The 16,058-nt window shown below is 41.8% G+C and overlaps 1 protein-coding gene and 1 long non-coding RNA gene across 3 annotated transcripts in view; one reads left to right on the top strand and one right to left on the bottom strand.

The window, feature by feature from the left end:
- Positions 1 to 14,540, top strand: part of LOC109296181 — a 20,455-nt gene extending 5,915 nt beyond the window's left edge. Inside the window, exons 2-4 of the long non-coding RNA XR_002096911.1 lie at positions 1,026 to 1,031; positions 1,345 to 1,347; positions 14,528 to 14,540. This is a non-coding gene — a long non-coding RNA (uncharacterized LOC109296181). The remainder of the gene's footprint in view (positions 1 to 1,025; positions 1,032 to 1,344; positions 1,348 to 14,527) is intronic.
- Positions 1 to 16,058, bottom strand: part of MTPN (myotrophin) — a 65,201-nt gene that overhangs the window by 14,368 nt on the left and 34,775 nt on the right. Inside the window, exon 4 of one of the 2 annotated variants that reach the window (XM_019515446.1) lies at positions 1,566 to 1,674. The exons of the other annotated variant lie outside the window; for it this stretch is intronic. Coding sequence (XP_019370991.1) covers positions 1,606 to 1,674 — 69 coding nt within the window. The 3' untranslated portion in view covers positions 1,566 to 1,605. The remainder of the gene's footprint in view (positions 1 to 1,565; positions 1,675 to 16,058) is intronic. 2 annotated transcript variants of the gene reach the window in all.

Raw genomic sequence — 16,058 nt, 5'->3', positions numbered from 1 at the left:
ACCGCCAGCTCCGAGGCGCGGGTGCACATGCCCGTGTGGAGTTGATGCTGGAGCCCGGCACAGCTGTTTGGAGCCTCCCAGCTGCAGCCAGCCCCAGCTTGCGGGAGCTGCTGCTAGCCAGGATCCCGGGCTGCCACCAGCAGGCAGCTGGGATGCTGCAAGCCCTGCTGGGAGCAGCCTGGGCTCCGTTACTGGCAGCAGCTACCCAGAGCCAGAGCTGGCCGCAGCGTGCCAAGAAAAATAGCCTTGCATATCACGTTCGACATGAGTACCAGGGGTTGCTGACCCCTGTTTTAGAAGGTTGTGTTCGTTAAATCAATACTCAGAAAAGTGGCAAACAACAAATACTTAGTGATGGAAATATCTACTACCCTGAGAGAAAGACGCAATCATGGATTCAACGATGCTAGGGTTGGAAGGGACCTCAATAGATCATCGAGTCCGACCCCCTGCATAGGCAGGAAAGAGTGCTGGGTTCAGATGACCCCAGCCAGATGCCCATCCTCTTGAAGACCCCCAGGGTAGGGGACAGCACCACCTCCCTTGGGAGCCCATTCCAGATTTTGGCCACTAACTGTGAAGAAGTTCCTCCTACTGTCCAGTCTAAATCTGCTCTCTGCTAGTTTATGGCCATTATTTCTTGTGACACCCAGGGGCACCTTGGTGAGTAGAGCCTCACCTATTCCCTTCTGTGCCCCCATGATGAATTTATAGGTAGCCACAAGGTCACCTCTCAACCTTCTCTTGTAGAGGCTGAAGAGGTCCAGGTGCCCTAGTCTCTCCTCGTAGTGCATGGCCTGCAAGTCCTTAACCATACAAGTCATCCTTCTCTGGACCCTCTCGAGGTTATCCACATCCCTCTTGAAGTGTGGCACCCAAAACTGCACGCAGTATTCCAACTGCAGTCTGACCAGAGCCCGATAGAGGGGAAGTATCACCTCCTTGGTTCTGTTTGTCATGCGTCTGACATGAAGAGTAGCTATCGTTTCTTTTACTGGTGTTGAATGACTATTTGTACTGTTTAGTCCAGAGTACTTGGAGATTAGAAGCTGCATGCAAACTGATAATGCTTAAAAGTTTGTTTTCCTTTAAGATTTTATATTATGAAAAAGCCTTAAAGCAGCCTAAGTAAAATTTGAATATCTGGACTGTTCAGCAAGTGATTTGTGAATTTTGTTCCTGCACTTAAGCTTAAAAGGACAACATAATACTGATGCTAGCACAAAGCTTGACTATGCAAAAAGAGAAGCCCATAAGCTTTAACATACTGAAATCAGAATCTCAGCATTATCACTTAAGTGATGTTTATTTGTACTTAAAGACTATATTGAACATGGGGGGGAGGGAGTTTTGCCATTTGCAACTTTTTTCCTAGAAAAAACAGTATTTAGAAATTAATGTGTTAATGCTATTTGAAATGTGTGTTCTACTGCAATTCTATAATTGGATTAAGAATTTACAAGACTGATTACATCCAATTTTTTAAAAAGGCTTTATAGTTGAGTGCATAAAGGCAGGCTGTTTCTAGAATTGAACTCAGAGCTTTAGCACAATGCTATACTTACAGAATAAGTCCCATCATTGAGGGGATGTGGGGAGAAGAAACTAACTCCTGGAAGCCTTCAATACAAGGTGTACCTCCTTGTCAAGACAAGTCACAGAAAACAGAAAATCCTAAACAAATTTAAATTCAAGTTGCCAAGGTAACTCCAAGTATTTGCAGCCTATATTATAGAAACTCTCTTACAAAAGCACTTCTTGAAAACAGTGTAATGAACTTGATGTAAAAGACCAAGCAGTAAAATAAGTACTAGATGCTAAATCTACATGTATTTTGAGCTAAAACATGAAGAGAAATGAAGGAGTCTGCCTGCAGACAGGGCCCAAGTTTAACTATTTAATTCTGGCCCTAACAAATTTACATGTCCTCAAGCATGCCTCAGATGTCAGATTTTCAGGGTCAGAAGGGACCTCATCAGATAGAGTTCAACTCCCTGCCCTGGGCAGGAAAGAGTGTTGGGATCAGATGAGCCCAGCCAGATGTTTATCCAGTCTCTTCTTAAAGACCTCCAAGGTAGGGGAGAGCTGGTACCACCTCCCTGGGGAGCCCATTCCAGATTCTGGTAACCCTTAACATAAAGAAGTTCTTCCTACTATCTAGTCTAAATAGGCTCTGTCAGTTTGTGGCCATTGTTTCTAGTTACTCCAAGAGGCACCTTGGTAAACAGAGCATCTCCTATTCCTTGCTGCTTCCCCCCCCCAAAAAAACAACAAAATTTGTAGACAGCCACCAAATCCCCTCTCAGCCTTCTCTTGTGGAGGCTAAAGAGATCCAGGTCCCTCAACCTCTCCTCATAGGACCTATCCTGCAGGCCCCAGATCAAACAAGTGACCCTCCTCCGGACCCTCTCAAAGTTATCCACATCCTTCTTGAAGTGCAGCACCCAAAACTGAACGCAGTACTCCATCTGTGGCCTCACTAGTGATGCACAGAAGGTAAGTATCACTTCCCTAGGCCTGCACATGATGCAGCTAATTCATGAATGATAGAGTGTGGTGAGCTCTATTAATCAATTCGTCACATTGAGTCAACTATGACTCAGAGATCCTTTCTGCTGCTGTGCGGCTTAGAAAGTCATCCCCCAATCTGTAGGTGTGTTAGCAAATCCTTCTCCCTAGGTGCAGTACTCTGCACTTATCCTTTTTAAATTGCATCCTATTTTGTTCTGCCCAGCTTTTTTTTCCAGTTTGTCCAAATCTACCAGAGTCCACTCCCTACCCACCAGTGTGTCTGCTTTGCCCCATAAATTGGTGTCACCTGCGAATTTGGACTATGCCCTTGTGATGGAAGAATTCATGTTGTAGAGATTCTGGCAGTACTTATCAGTTGGCTTCTGAGGCAGAAGTGGTTTAACATTTATATATAATTTCAAACATTAAAACAGATTAATTAAAATTTACCTCCCTATCAACCATGGTTTATGCAAGAACATTAATATGCGCTTCAGAGAGATGAGGCCTACATTTCCTAGTGAGTTGCAAATAAAGAAGGCTAGTTAAAACACCATCTGCATAATCATCCCAGCTTAGCGTGGAACCAAACAGGACCTAGGTACTTTGGTCACTACAAGCTATCCGCCTTCAATTAACAGTGGTGACATCTCTTCTAGGTCTTTAAAGTGTGCTGTTTCTTCCACAAACATTACTGTAACAATGGGTGTGCAAGTGGAGCACGAGTTGTGAAGTAGGTGGATATAGGGGAAACTAAAGGAGCTGGGATCCAGCCCACATTCTTCATTTTCACTGCAGGTGGGCAGAGTAGTAGTGGCAGCACAGAAGAAGAACATGCATGTTGAACAGCAAAAAGGGGTGGGGGTGACATCTCCTTAGTAACAGAGCCTCTGGCCACTGCTCCTTCACCACACATTGCCACATTAACCTGTTGGAATGCCTGTATCAGAAGCAATGGCATAGAATGCATCAGTGTTATTAGCTGCTACTTACACATTGAGAACAATGGGAGATTGTGTGGATCCCTAAGGGACCCCACAGACATCAGTCTTTGAAAAGGTGCTGAAGCCTTTGAAAGAAATAAAACCACTATTCAGTTTCATTGGAAAGAATCAACTGGAACTGCACAGGGTATTGCTATGTCTGTCAGATGGGTCTGCAGTACCCTGCTGCCTGTACAAAGAGCCACAGAAAAGTTGAGCAATAACCTAGAGGAAGTATGGGTTGGATGAGTGGACTGTAAGACAGACAGAAAGCTGGCTGGATAATCAGGCTCAAAAGCAGAGGCGGGCAATTATTTTGGGCAGAGGGCCACTTACCGAGTTTTGGCAAACCATCAAGGGCCACATAAACAGGCAGCCCAGAGCAGATAAATATTAATTTTCTAAGTTTTTTTTAGGGGCCCCACGGGCCAGACAGAATGGCCGGGGGGAGGCACATCCAGCCCCTGGGCCGCATTTTGCCCACCCCTGGTCAAAAGGGTAGTAATCAACAGCTCAATATCTAGTTCACAGACAGGATCAAGCACAGTGGCCCAGAGGGTCAGTTTTGTTCAATATCTTCATCATGGGGTGATGGGTAGAATGCATCCTTAGCAAGTCTGCAGATGACACCAAGCAGGGCTGGTTGAAATAGTTGATAATGCTGGAGGGTAAGGCTAGGATTCAGAGAGACCCTGACAAATTGGTGGACTGGACCAAACGAAAATCTCAAAGTTCAAAGTCCTGCATTTAGGACAGAACAATGCCATGCACTAGTACAGAGTGGAGACAGACTGGCTGGGCAGCAGCTCAGTGGAAGAGGGCCATGCAGTGAACAAGAAATTGAATGAGCCAAAAAAAGGTGTCCTTGTTGCAAAGAAGGCTAACAGTATACTGGGCTGCATTAGTAGGAGCACTGCCAGCAGACCAAGGGAAGTGATTATTCCCCTCAACTCAGCACTGGTGAAGCCACATCTGGAGTGCTGTGTTCAGCTTTGGGCCCCCCAGTTCAGAAAGGATACAGACGAACTGGAGAGAGTTCAGAAGAGGACAACAGAAATGGTTAGGGGGACTGGGGAATATGACTTCTGAGGAAAAGCTGAGGGAACTGGGTTTATTTCATCTAAAGAAGAGACGACAAAGGGGATTTAAAAGCAGACTTCAGCTACCTGAAGGGGGCTCCAAAGATGGAGCTAGAGTGCACTCAGTGGTGGCAGATGACAGAACAAGGAGCAATGGTCTCAAGTTGCAGCAAGGGAAGTTTAGGCTGGATACTAGGAAAAGCCTTCTCACTAGGATAACAGTAAAGCACTAGACACTACTCAGAGGCTGCAGAATCTCAATCCTTGGAAGTTTTTAATATCCAGGTAGACAAAGCCTTGGCTGAGATGATCTAGTTGGGGCTGGTCCTGCTTTGAGCAAGGGGTTGGATTAGATGACCTCCTGAGGTCCCTTCCAACCCTCATTTTCTATTTCTATGAATAAGAGCTTGGACATTTTGTCTGTGCCAATGGCTTAGAATGTGCTGTGCCTGAGGCTGAACACTGATATATGCCCACCAGTTGGGCATATTACATATTGTTCATGTTTGGAAGTGAATTATGCAACTGCTTAAACAAATTTCTTATCATTAATGTATTTTTTTAAAGTGTTCCCAAAAAAAAAAAACACAGACAGCCCCCAGTGGACACTGATCATGAAAAATGTTTTGGAAAGTATTGCAAGAATTACTAATAGAGATATAATTCTTTTTTTCTATTGTACAATGAACTTTAATACCACTTCAAAAAAGAATGTCTAGCTTAGTATCTATACTATATAAAATAAGTTTACCTACAACACTAACATTCTTGGTATACAGTAACTGCTCCTGCTCAAATGCCTTCCATTAATTACGTATGTACAAGTTCTCTAACAGCTACATAACCACAAGGCTTGTGCATACAAATGTATACTTCTTTTAAATATACACTGAGAACATTTTTGCAGTAACAATCAAGTGGATGTTTTTTGGGGTTTTTTTAATTAAGTACTTAACCTCACAGTAACATATGTTACCACATTAGACTGAATCAGCGGTGATCTGTACAAACACCCGAGGGTGATGATGCAGCTCTCCTCTTTCTCGTAAAACTGTGGAGTGGCTCTAAATTACAAAAATTGAACTCTGAAGCAGCTGTTTGGTCTCCTTTTCTCTATTTAGATTAAATGGAATCCCAGGAGGAGAAGTGTGGGTGAGTGACGATGCCTACCAAATGCTCAGTGTGGAAGGATGCATTTCTTCCAACTGTTCCACCTTTAGGTAGCTTAAGTTTGTGGGAAAGCATAGCACTTTCACAGGGATTTGCCAGAAACACGATGATTGCTGTTGTGCACAGAACCCTCAATATTTCACAGTGCATTTCCTAACCCACCACTCAAAGTAAACTGCCCCCCACCCCACCCTTTTTTTTGGTCCAGTTCCAATTCCCCAAACTAAACTGGTCACTTTCTTCTTTCAGCTTGTCCTCCTGAAGCCACACATGGCTTCCAACTCACATTTACCTTTCTACATTTAATGAAAACTAACAAGTTGATTCGCAGTGTGGTCTCATCCATGCAGACCGCATGGAATTTAAGACTTTTAAAGAACTGGACAAGTCTGTGGCAGTACCCCACTGCACCCTTAAAAGGATCCTGCAGCACCTGCTTTTAAAAAATAAATAAAATCAATGGACTAAGTAACAGTCCATCTTTAAACTCAAGCTTAACAAAAATCCCCAAGCAATTAGAAATGGTAGCAAGGAGTCAAATGTACTTGTCAGTTTACACATGTGCACTTCATGACAAGTGTAATACTCTTTATATACAAACAGAACTAGAAATAATTTATAGAGCACATCCTAGATAAGTGTCAACTGCAAAGGGGTTGTTCAAAAATTGCCAATAGAAGGTTATTTTTAAAACTGCATCTCAGGCCATGTTTCAGTTCTCATTTGAAAATGAAGTTTCATAGGTAATACCATATTTTCCTGCATACAAAACACTCCTCTTCCCCCCACCCCCAATCAGCTGCTGGACACTGAAGGGCATATTACATGCAAGAAAAATACAGTAAAAGCAGTTTCTGCTGCTTCACTGGCAAAAGCAAGAAGTGAAACTAAAGTCTGCATGCAAGGACAGGGAGCAGAACAACGAGCCACCTTAGCTCTCTACCTGCTGCTACTCAGTTGCTTGCTACAAGGAAAAAAGATTTTTCTTTTCATTCTAGCTTTCAAAATGAAGGTGTGTATTTTATTCCATGACACTGTATGTGCAAGAAAATACAATGTACTGCTTGCCACAAAGATCTTTCAGTACCAGAGAAAGGGAGAATTGATTCAATAGATTCTCTCTTTCAACCAAATAAGACAAATCACTCATTCACTACTGAGATAAGCTGATATGAAATTCAGAGCAATTTCTGGGAGGAGAACTAACTTTTCACATTTTTACTTCAAGCTTTGTAACATTTACATTACTACCCAGTTTCATTAATGAGGCCACTATTTAGCTTTTTGCTAAATTAGGAGCTTTTTTTTTTCCTTACATATAATTCCTTTCCAAAGTGTAATGACAATTTAGAGCTCTTCTAGAGCCCATCATGAAACAGTGGAATTCAGCAACTTCACTAATGCGAGAGGTAGATAGGAGCTACAACAGTTGCCAGAAGAAAGTAAAGTATCTTTTAAAAATGGAAGTAACCATTTTGGTAACCCTCATTTTTGTTCTGCACCCAGAAAAGGGCAAATTCTCCTTCCCTCATGCTATTTTTGCCCTTTTAAAGAACAGAAGGGACATATTTAACTATCCTCCTGATATAATTTTTGCCACTTGTCTATTCTATAATTGCATACAGTTACAAATTGAATACTATTACAAATCTAGAGGTGGGAAACAAAGTGTTAAAACTCAAAAATTTAACAAGTTTCAAGGACAACTCAATTTCTTACTTTAATATACCCTCTAAAGAATAAATTTTCTTTCCCTCAAGTTCAGATTGCCAACTTTCAGCTGGTTTCATCAGTGCCCATATTTCAGGTGATATCAGCAGGCTCGAAACACCAGAAAGACAACCACGGTCAGAAAACATTTAATGAATCCAATCTGTCAAAATCATGCCAGTAATTGACTACAGCCAATCACAATGATTAGTGTGACAGCGATGTCTGAGAACACTCAATCATCTGCAACCTCAACATTTGACATTCTCAAAATACATCTCATTGTCTTGCAATGTAATATATCAAACTGAGTAAGTCAATTTTAGAGGGTTTTTAAAAAGTAAATAAAAAAGAATCCGAAAAGAAAGGCAGTAGGAAGTTTTTGAAGTTTGAGCCCTAAAGGGAAGAAATCCCTCTTTTGATGGAACAAACACTTTAAGGCAGGATGTCAAATGTCTGGTCCATGGAGGTGAGTAATTCAAGCCTGCAAGGCTTTTCTCTGGCCAGATGATTCACTGTTAGATCTTACCCGTCAGGCTTCTTACCCTGTCTCCCAGAGTCATTGCACTGGCATGGCCAGACTCTAGTACCTACACGTTAATGCTGCCCACCCCTTACCCAACACAGAATTTCCCTTCGTTAGCTTTTTTTAAAAATCACCATTTGACATAGAAACCAGCAGCAGATCCTTAATCCCAACATGCTAATTGAGCTGACAACAGCAACTACAGCAGTCCTGGCATAAGCAGCAGCATTAAACACCTTGGCTGCTAGTGCTGACAGGGGCACGGCAAGAAGCCCCACAAGCTTGCTTCCAGCCTGCCAACTTAAACTACACCCCTGCTTTAAAAGAGAAATCAAGCTGAAAAAGGAAGAAAAATGCCAGAAGAGGCAAGAGTCAAGGCTACAACCTTCTGCAAGTATGTTAACTGTAAGGTATTAACTGGTGATAAACTGTTTCATTTGAATTTTACCAGTGTTACATTTTAGTTTCAACTAATTTAAACAAGGACACTGGACAATCTGTTCTCCCAAAACTGAGAGGTTTCAGATCTTGAAAGTCTCATACTTTAGTGGACCTTGAATACTTCCATACACTTCGTATGTAACTTGAATTAAGTTATGTTTACATGCTGTCACCACTTTCAAAACAGTATTAAAAGCAGGCTGTTTTTATGCTCTATGCAAGAGCAGTTTTCCTGCTTCAGTTGAATCAAAACTTACCCAGAATTTTTAAAGCCTCTTATTATCAAAGCAAGTCTAACATTCTTCTTTAACTAGTACTTTTGATACCAGCATTTTCTGATCATCTGAAGTATAGTTCCTAAAAGCAGAAGACAAGGTGACTATATACTGCCACAATAAAGTCTGCAGCTAAAAACAAAACAAAAAAACCCCCCAAAAAACCTGACAACCAAAAACCTCTTTAGGATTCACGTGCTACAGAGAGTCATAGTATAAGGATACTCAGAGTACTGAAAAAAATTTGTATTAGATCTTTGCTTGACAAATCAAAAGGAACCAACCTTGTAACTAAAATAAACAATTGTTTACATACAGATGAGAATGAATTTGATTATTCTATAGTAGTAAAATCAAAATCTGGTAATCTATGTATTTTCTACTTCAAATACATTTACCTTGGTTCTTAAAAAGAAAATCTAAGTCAGCTGGGAAGAGGCAAGGGGGGGGAATTGATATCAATGAGAGAAATAGATTTAAGACCATTTTATCACATGCTTCAGAATCTACAAATCTGAGCTAATAAGCTGCACTGCTAAATACAGGCTACATTAGAGGAAGTGAAAACAGCTTAAAATTATAAAATTGAGGAAGTTAATAGCAGGAAACAAGTCAGAAGTGTACAAAAAAAAAATCAATAAGAGAAAAAAAGAACAAAGTGAAATCTATGGTCAAAGAGGACTTTCAGCATGTAAAAAAGATTTAAAAAGGAGTCTTAACACTGGTATTGATTGCTCTGTTTTCATATGGACATGCTAGACTTGCCCATAATAATGCAGAAAAACAAAAGTGTAACTAAGTACTTCCATTCTATATCTAGGAAAAGATTAATATATAATCTTAAAATGATTAACTATTTCCCCAACAGCAAGCTAGGAGATTAAACAGCAGCTATTAAAATATTGATCTTAAAAAGTTATATCTTGCACCCAAGAGTTGAAAAACAAGAGGCCTGAGGAAGTCGTGTTGACTTTCAGTAACCCTTAGAATACTAGTAAAGTCCCTGAGAACTAGGAGAAAGTTAACATGCACTACTGCTTGGAAAAGGTTAATGGATGACCTACAAAACTAGAGGCCCACAAGCCTGACATTGATCCCAGGAAAGCTATAATGGTCCAGTTGATATAAGACTATTAACTAACTCAAGGAAGGTAATTAATGCAAGAGTTTATGGAAGATTGATTTTACTAAACTTGGAGGGTTGTTTGTTTTCATTATGTCAACATGTACTTTTAGGAGCCAGCCTTGTGACAGATTTCTATAAGGAGTTGACTTTGATTAATAAAATAGAATGGTATACAATCAACATATTACAAGTTAAATAGATTTAGTTGTCATTACAAATGCAATTTGTTAAAAAGTACAAGTTTCAAGTAACTGTCAATTGGCTGTTTCTACTAGGATGCTGAAGGGATTGTGTTGGCCCTAGACTGACTTTTACCAATGACTTTGAAAAACAAATAGTTACCCGGTAAGTCTGTATGTAGAGAATGCAACTATTAGGTAGAACAATGAAGAAAGTAGATCACTGATAGAGTGATCAGTATCACCTGGGTAAGCCAGGTACAAAAACAATTAAAGTTACAATACATCCAAATAGAAGTTCATGAATTCTCTGTTCCTAGATACAAGGATTTTCAGGGTGGGCAACTAACTTTGGTAATACCTCTACATTCAAATTCAGAGATTATATTCCTATGTTGAAAGTGATCTTAAAAAGTTCAGTTAGAATTTAGTTGGGAGGGGGAGGGGAATACCACTTTCTTTACCTATATTACAAAGGAAAGAGACTGTGGGACTATCACAGTCGTTCCTCAAGAGAAATTTTACAAGTAAAATAATGAAAAAAGTATGATAATTAATAGAACACGTCATCACTGCTACCCTTTCTTCAGCAGCAGCCAACCGTTGCATGTACAAATTAAGGAACATTATCTAGTGATCTTTTATAAAGCTAAGAGCTGCACCCATTACTAATTACTACTCAATAACCATACCTGTACCCAAAGTAAGTGCAGTCCAATGACTTAAATTAAATACTCATGTTAATTATTCTTTATAGAATCCATGGAAGGAAAAAAAAAAAAAATACACAAAACAAGAACTAAAGATTTTCACAAACCATGGAGCTGTTCCAAGGATCTTCCGAATCTAGACTATAATAAATATGTATATAAAAATGTAACTGAGGACCACAAGTACATCAGGATTATCATCTTACAAAAAATGATAGCCATTCTTTAAAAGAGGTCATACTGTAAGCAGATGGCTTATCTCTTTCCATATTTACTCAGTCCATCTTGCCAGATGAAAAAATCATGCAGAATTCAAATTCACATTACTGTGAGTAGTTTAAATTAAATGTTTAATTTATGTTTAAATTATTGTAAACTAGTCCTCTACCCATCAGTTAGGAAATTTGCTTATTTAAACAAATGCATCAAACTTGGAAGAGAATTGTAACTAAGTGAAAAATAACCTGTTTTAAAAATCATGCCAACTTAAAAACAAGTCAAATTCTGGCCTCCATACCAGTTACACAATGTAGCCAAGAAAACAGTTTAGGTGGCCTTCTAGAATGTACCCAAATATAGAATAAACACTTAGATCTACACCATACCTTCCCAGAGATCACCCAGTACTGACACATAGTAGCTAGAACTTAATCTGAACAGCTGCAAAGATCACTAGTTCAGGTGCTCTTTTTTTTATGCCAGGGACTGGTCTGATGATGGTGGCATAAGTAAAAAGCATCATGGAACTACTTTTCTGCTCAAAACCTAAAAAAAAAAGTACTGAGCATAACCCAAACATAAGCTACAAACTGGGACAATAAACTGAAAAATACACACATCACCCTCCCCCCGCTTTTTTTTTTTGTTCATGATTCTTGTACCTTTTTAAAAAGCTTGTTTAAAGTATAAGCTTAAACCATAAATAAGTTATGTTGCAGCTCTAAGCTGCAAGTAACAATGGAAGCCCCCAAAATCTTATTTATCTGTATTGTAATCATTCGGCAGTGTGCCATATCCATTAATATCACCTGCAAGTGTGAGCATACCTAATGTAGCCTTATAAAAATCGTGCATTCATCCTGTCTGTGCCCATGCCTCCAGCTGCCAGCATTAAGAGTAGTGCTGCCCCAACTCATTAATTCATCTACACCAGAATCCAAGGAACTTCATAAATCACCAAAGAAAATGGAACATGGGTGGATTGCAGAATGTTCTGAGATGTGTTGCATACACCAGCAACAGTAGCTATGGGTAACTTTTTCCTTTGTATGGTTGTGTATGTACATACCTATTCCACTTGTAGGTAATAGGTAGATGCAGTTCATGGATTGGCAGGAGTATGGAATGCAACTGAAGTCTGCCTGAACATAGGCTTCCCAAAGCTTGAATCAGACCTAAAGGCTACTGCAGTGGTACGATGCTTGTAGAAAGTCTACAGATGGATAAACACGCTGTTCCTAAACAGGCATCTATAACAATGTTTCTGAGAAATACGCTTCATGGAACACACTTTATGAGCAGCCTTGATGATGTGACCGTAAAAGCAAAGAGCCTTATGTACACATCACAATATATGGAGGCTCTCGCTGGTAAAATGTTAAGGGGAAAAAAGACTGGAAAGGGGTTTGTTTGAAATGGAAGACCAAGATTACTTTGGAGATACATTTGGGCCAAATCTTAAAAAAGACCTCATTCTTGAGAAATTCTGCATGTTGTGGGCCTAGTACAAGAGCCTGGCAGTAAGAAGTGATCTCAAAAGGTCATTTGGTCCAATCCTATGCAAAGATGTTTGGCTTTCAAGTCCTTTTCCTTTAAAAAATAGCAAATATGGAATTGATTGCTCACATGTAATTCTTACAGGGAAAGACCAGGCATTCAGCATACCCATGACTTGTGAAACTGTTATACTCCCAAGAACAACAACATCTGAGTTTCAAACACTTCTGTATCATAATAAAGGTATTGAAAGAAATACATTCCGTCTTAAAAGAATTTTCTTGATCAATTCAAGTCTCACCTTCCACACTATTTATAGTACAACTCAGTATACAGATTAAGAGAGTTTAACTCATGAGAAGAGACTACAGGTGCATCAATTCAGGTAGTCCTCAGGCTTACAACACAACTAGTTCCTGAAAGCCGTGATTTAAGTTGAAACGTTATAACTCGGAACTGATTTTCCCATAGGGAACAATATTATAAATGGGCGATTGGATCCTGAACGAAGGTCCGATACCCTATTTTCACCAAAAATAACCCAGAATTTTGTCCTCAATCAATTATAGACAAGTAATATTGCTACATAAATGTATTTCTATTGTAAATAGCTATCATATGGATTTGGAAGGACTTCTTTGACGTGACTTTACTGGACTTTTTGAAGGGTTCTTGGCTGGAGTCTTCTTAGGAGTCTTGGCTGGAGATTTTTCTGGAGTCTTGTCTGCTTTCTTAAAGAAAGCACCCAAGGAGGTTTGGACAAACGTTCTCCAGGGAGACTGGCGACACAGCAAACTTGTTCGCTGGTGTGGCGTCAGGTCAGATCAAGCATTGTAAAGTTGAAACTGATGTCAGAAAGTTGAAACAGGGTGTCAATTTACAAACCTTGTAACTCAAAATGTTGTAAGTCGAGTACTGCCTGTATATTGGTTGCCTATTGCACTGGCATCAATAAAAGGGAACCAACATTGTTGGTTATCAGCTTTTTTTTGCTGGTTGTAGCCGATAATGTTTACTGATAATTATGTCTTCTGGCTGGGGACCTGGATGCCTGGGTTCCATCCCATGAGCTGGTGTGACCTGTGCACTTGCACAGGACCCAATCCAGATACAGGGGCCTGAGCCATTTTCCATCCCCACCCCCATCCCCTCACTGGCAGGCTGGAGCAGACCAGCTGGCACAGAGTGCCAGACACTGCTGCGATGCAAGCTGGGGCCAAAGCAGGTGCTGTAAAAGGCAGCATGTGCTGCAGAGGCATGACTGAAGAGGGGCAGGGTGGGCAGAGCTGCCCAGCCCAGCATCTCTCAGCCCACAGTGCCCAAGAATCCAGCTTCACAGGGACCAAGGTAGCCATACCACCCTGCTGTGTACACAAGTCCTCCCCCAACCCCTCGGGCCAGGTCCATTCAGCCTCCCCTGCGGGATACAGGGGCTTATCCCTGCCCCTGGCAGCAGCAACACCATGAGGGGAAGGGGTCCTACCCCTGCTGGAGTCTAGCTCCCAGGACCTGGGGCTGGGCTGTGGGGGAAGGAGTGGCCCAGTTTTTCAAGGCCTGGAATGGTCCCATGGCGCTGCCCGGGGCTCTGTACAGCCAGTCACCGGCACCTCTAGGGCCCACGTGATGCAACTGGCACAGGCAGTTGTATACATGCTCCAGAGAGGAGGGTGGGGGGGACAGCATTTTAGAGAAGCTCTGGCAGCCACTGTAAACTGTCACATCATCTCATGCATCAGCATCCCCATGCTTAAAAATGGTGGCAGGGGCTCTTGAACTAAAACTTGTTCAATGAGCCTTAGTTCAAGCACCCCCACTGCCATTTTTAAGTATGGGGATGCTGATACACGAGATAGAAGAGAATGCTGGAGTGGGCCACAAAAAGGTTTATTTACATGTCAGTAGTTTAAAATGCCTTGCATTATTACTAAAATATTGGTTATCAGATCACCATCAGCTGATATTGTTGGTTAATAACTGGCTACAGGTACTGGCCAATAAAATCTTTATCAGCGCACCCTTACAAAGAGCCCTATGTTTTCTTGAGCTTGTGAAAATTCCCACCCACAGCACAGGCAATTACAAAAAATGAAGGCGATCTGAGGCAGTTTCACACCTTCATGCCCTCGACTGGTAGTACAAGGGCAGGTAGAGAGCATTTACAGCACTTTTCCCCTTAAAAAAAAAAAACGCACAAAACTACCAACTTAAGTCTACAAGTTAGGCTGAAAAGGCACGCACACACTTGCAAGTACACATAAATACTTGGAAGAAATAAGTGGACTCCCATCCGAATTGCAACTTTTACAAAGGAAACATTGTTGATTCAATAAAGGCATTAGCCTTTAATTTAGTAGCTATTAATAGTGTCTGCTAATTTTGCAGACTTCCTGTGTGACCCATAGTGTTCTATTGACATTTAGGCATCTGCAATGCAAGTTTTTAATCTTTAGAAAAGTCTACACAACTTCCAGTATTAAATAGCATCTTTTTTTCCATTTACACAGGCCTATGTTTTAAGTTTCATCTTTAAGCTCAAAGCCTCAGTCCCTCACCTACAAAAACAGGAAGAATACTTTTCTCAGGGGTGCTGCAAGGAAAAAAACTCATTAATAATGGGATTAAGCACTTCTGAATGATGTTCATCACCATAGCAACACCTAAAAATACCTGAAATGGAAAACTAAACATTATCTGCATCACTGTTACCTTTCTGGCTGACAGAAGACTTGGGAGTTAGCTATGGTTTCTTATACTACAAAATAGAGGTGCAATGATATATTGGTCCATATTAGATCAGCACCAAAAGGAAAATTGACATTAATTGGCAGTAGGTTTTTCTTGGCCAGTGCACCCAATAGTGTCACTGATAAATGCTGCATGCCTTCATGTAACCACAGCATACACATGGCCAAGGATGCAGCCTGGCAGCTTGGAGAGCAGCGCCTGGCAAGTAAGTCTGCAGGAGGGAAGGGCCAAAGTCAGGATAGATTGAGGCCCCCTGTTGTAAGGGAGTGGGGGTGGAGCTGAGGCAGAGGCAAGCACTGCCTAGCCAGGGCAGGGCAATGGCCAGAGCTGCTGGGGGTTCCCCACTGCTGTACACACCCCTGGGGGAGGCATGGGGGGCATGTGCCCCCCCCACTTTGTGTGTGGGGCAAGAACAAGCTGCCTGCTGCAAGCTCGGGGGCTGTGCTTGGGCGGGGCAGGTGGCACTAGAAAGGGGGGTTGGGGTGGGCTACAGCCACACCAAAATTCTCCATAGCCTCCCACCCCATGACCACTCTTCCGGCACTGCTGTTGTCTGCCCCAAGCGCAGCCACAGTCTAGCACCTGCAGCTGGGAAGAGGCTGGTGCAGCTGGCTCTGAGCTCACAGCAGGCAGCCTGCCCTCACCTTATGCACAAACCTGGAGGGCACATGACCCCCATGTCTTCCCCAACACTGCATGCAGCAGTGGGGAGCTGTCCCCATCCCCCACCACTCCTCTAGATGAGCTACCCATGGCTCCACCCTGTGCCCTGCCCCAACTGGGCAGGACCTGCTCCTGCCGCAGTCCCACTCCCTCCCTCACCATGGGGGCTTTGATCTGCCCCCCCCATACCTCTCCCCCCAAAAACTTACTTGTCAGACACTGCT

Source organism: Gavialis gangeticus, unplaced genomic scaffold (genome assembly GCF_001723915.1).
Source record: "Gavialis gangeticus isolate Ggan-Ray unplaced genomic scaffold, GavGan_comp1, whole genome shotgun sequence".
Lineage (NCBI taxonomy): Eukaryota > Metazoa > Chordata > Crocodylia > Gavialidae > Gavialis > Gavialis gangeticus.
This window is presented reverse-complemented; position numbering and strand designations above follow the sequence as displayed.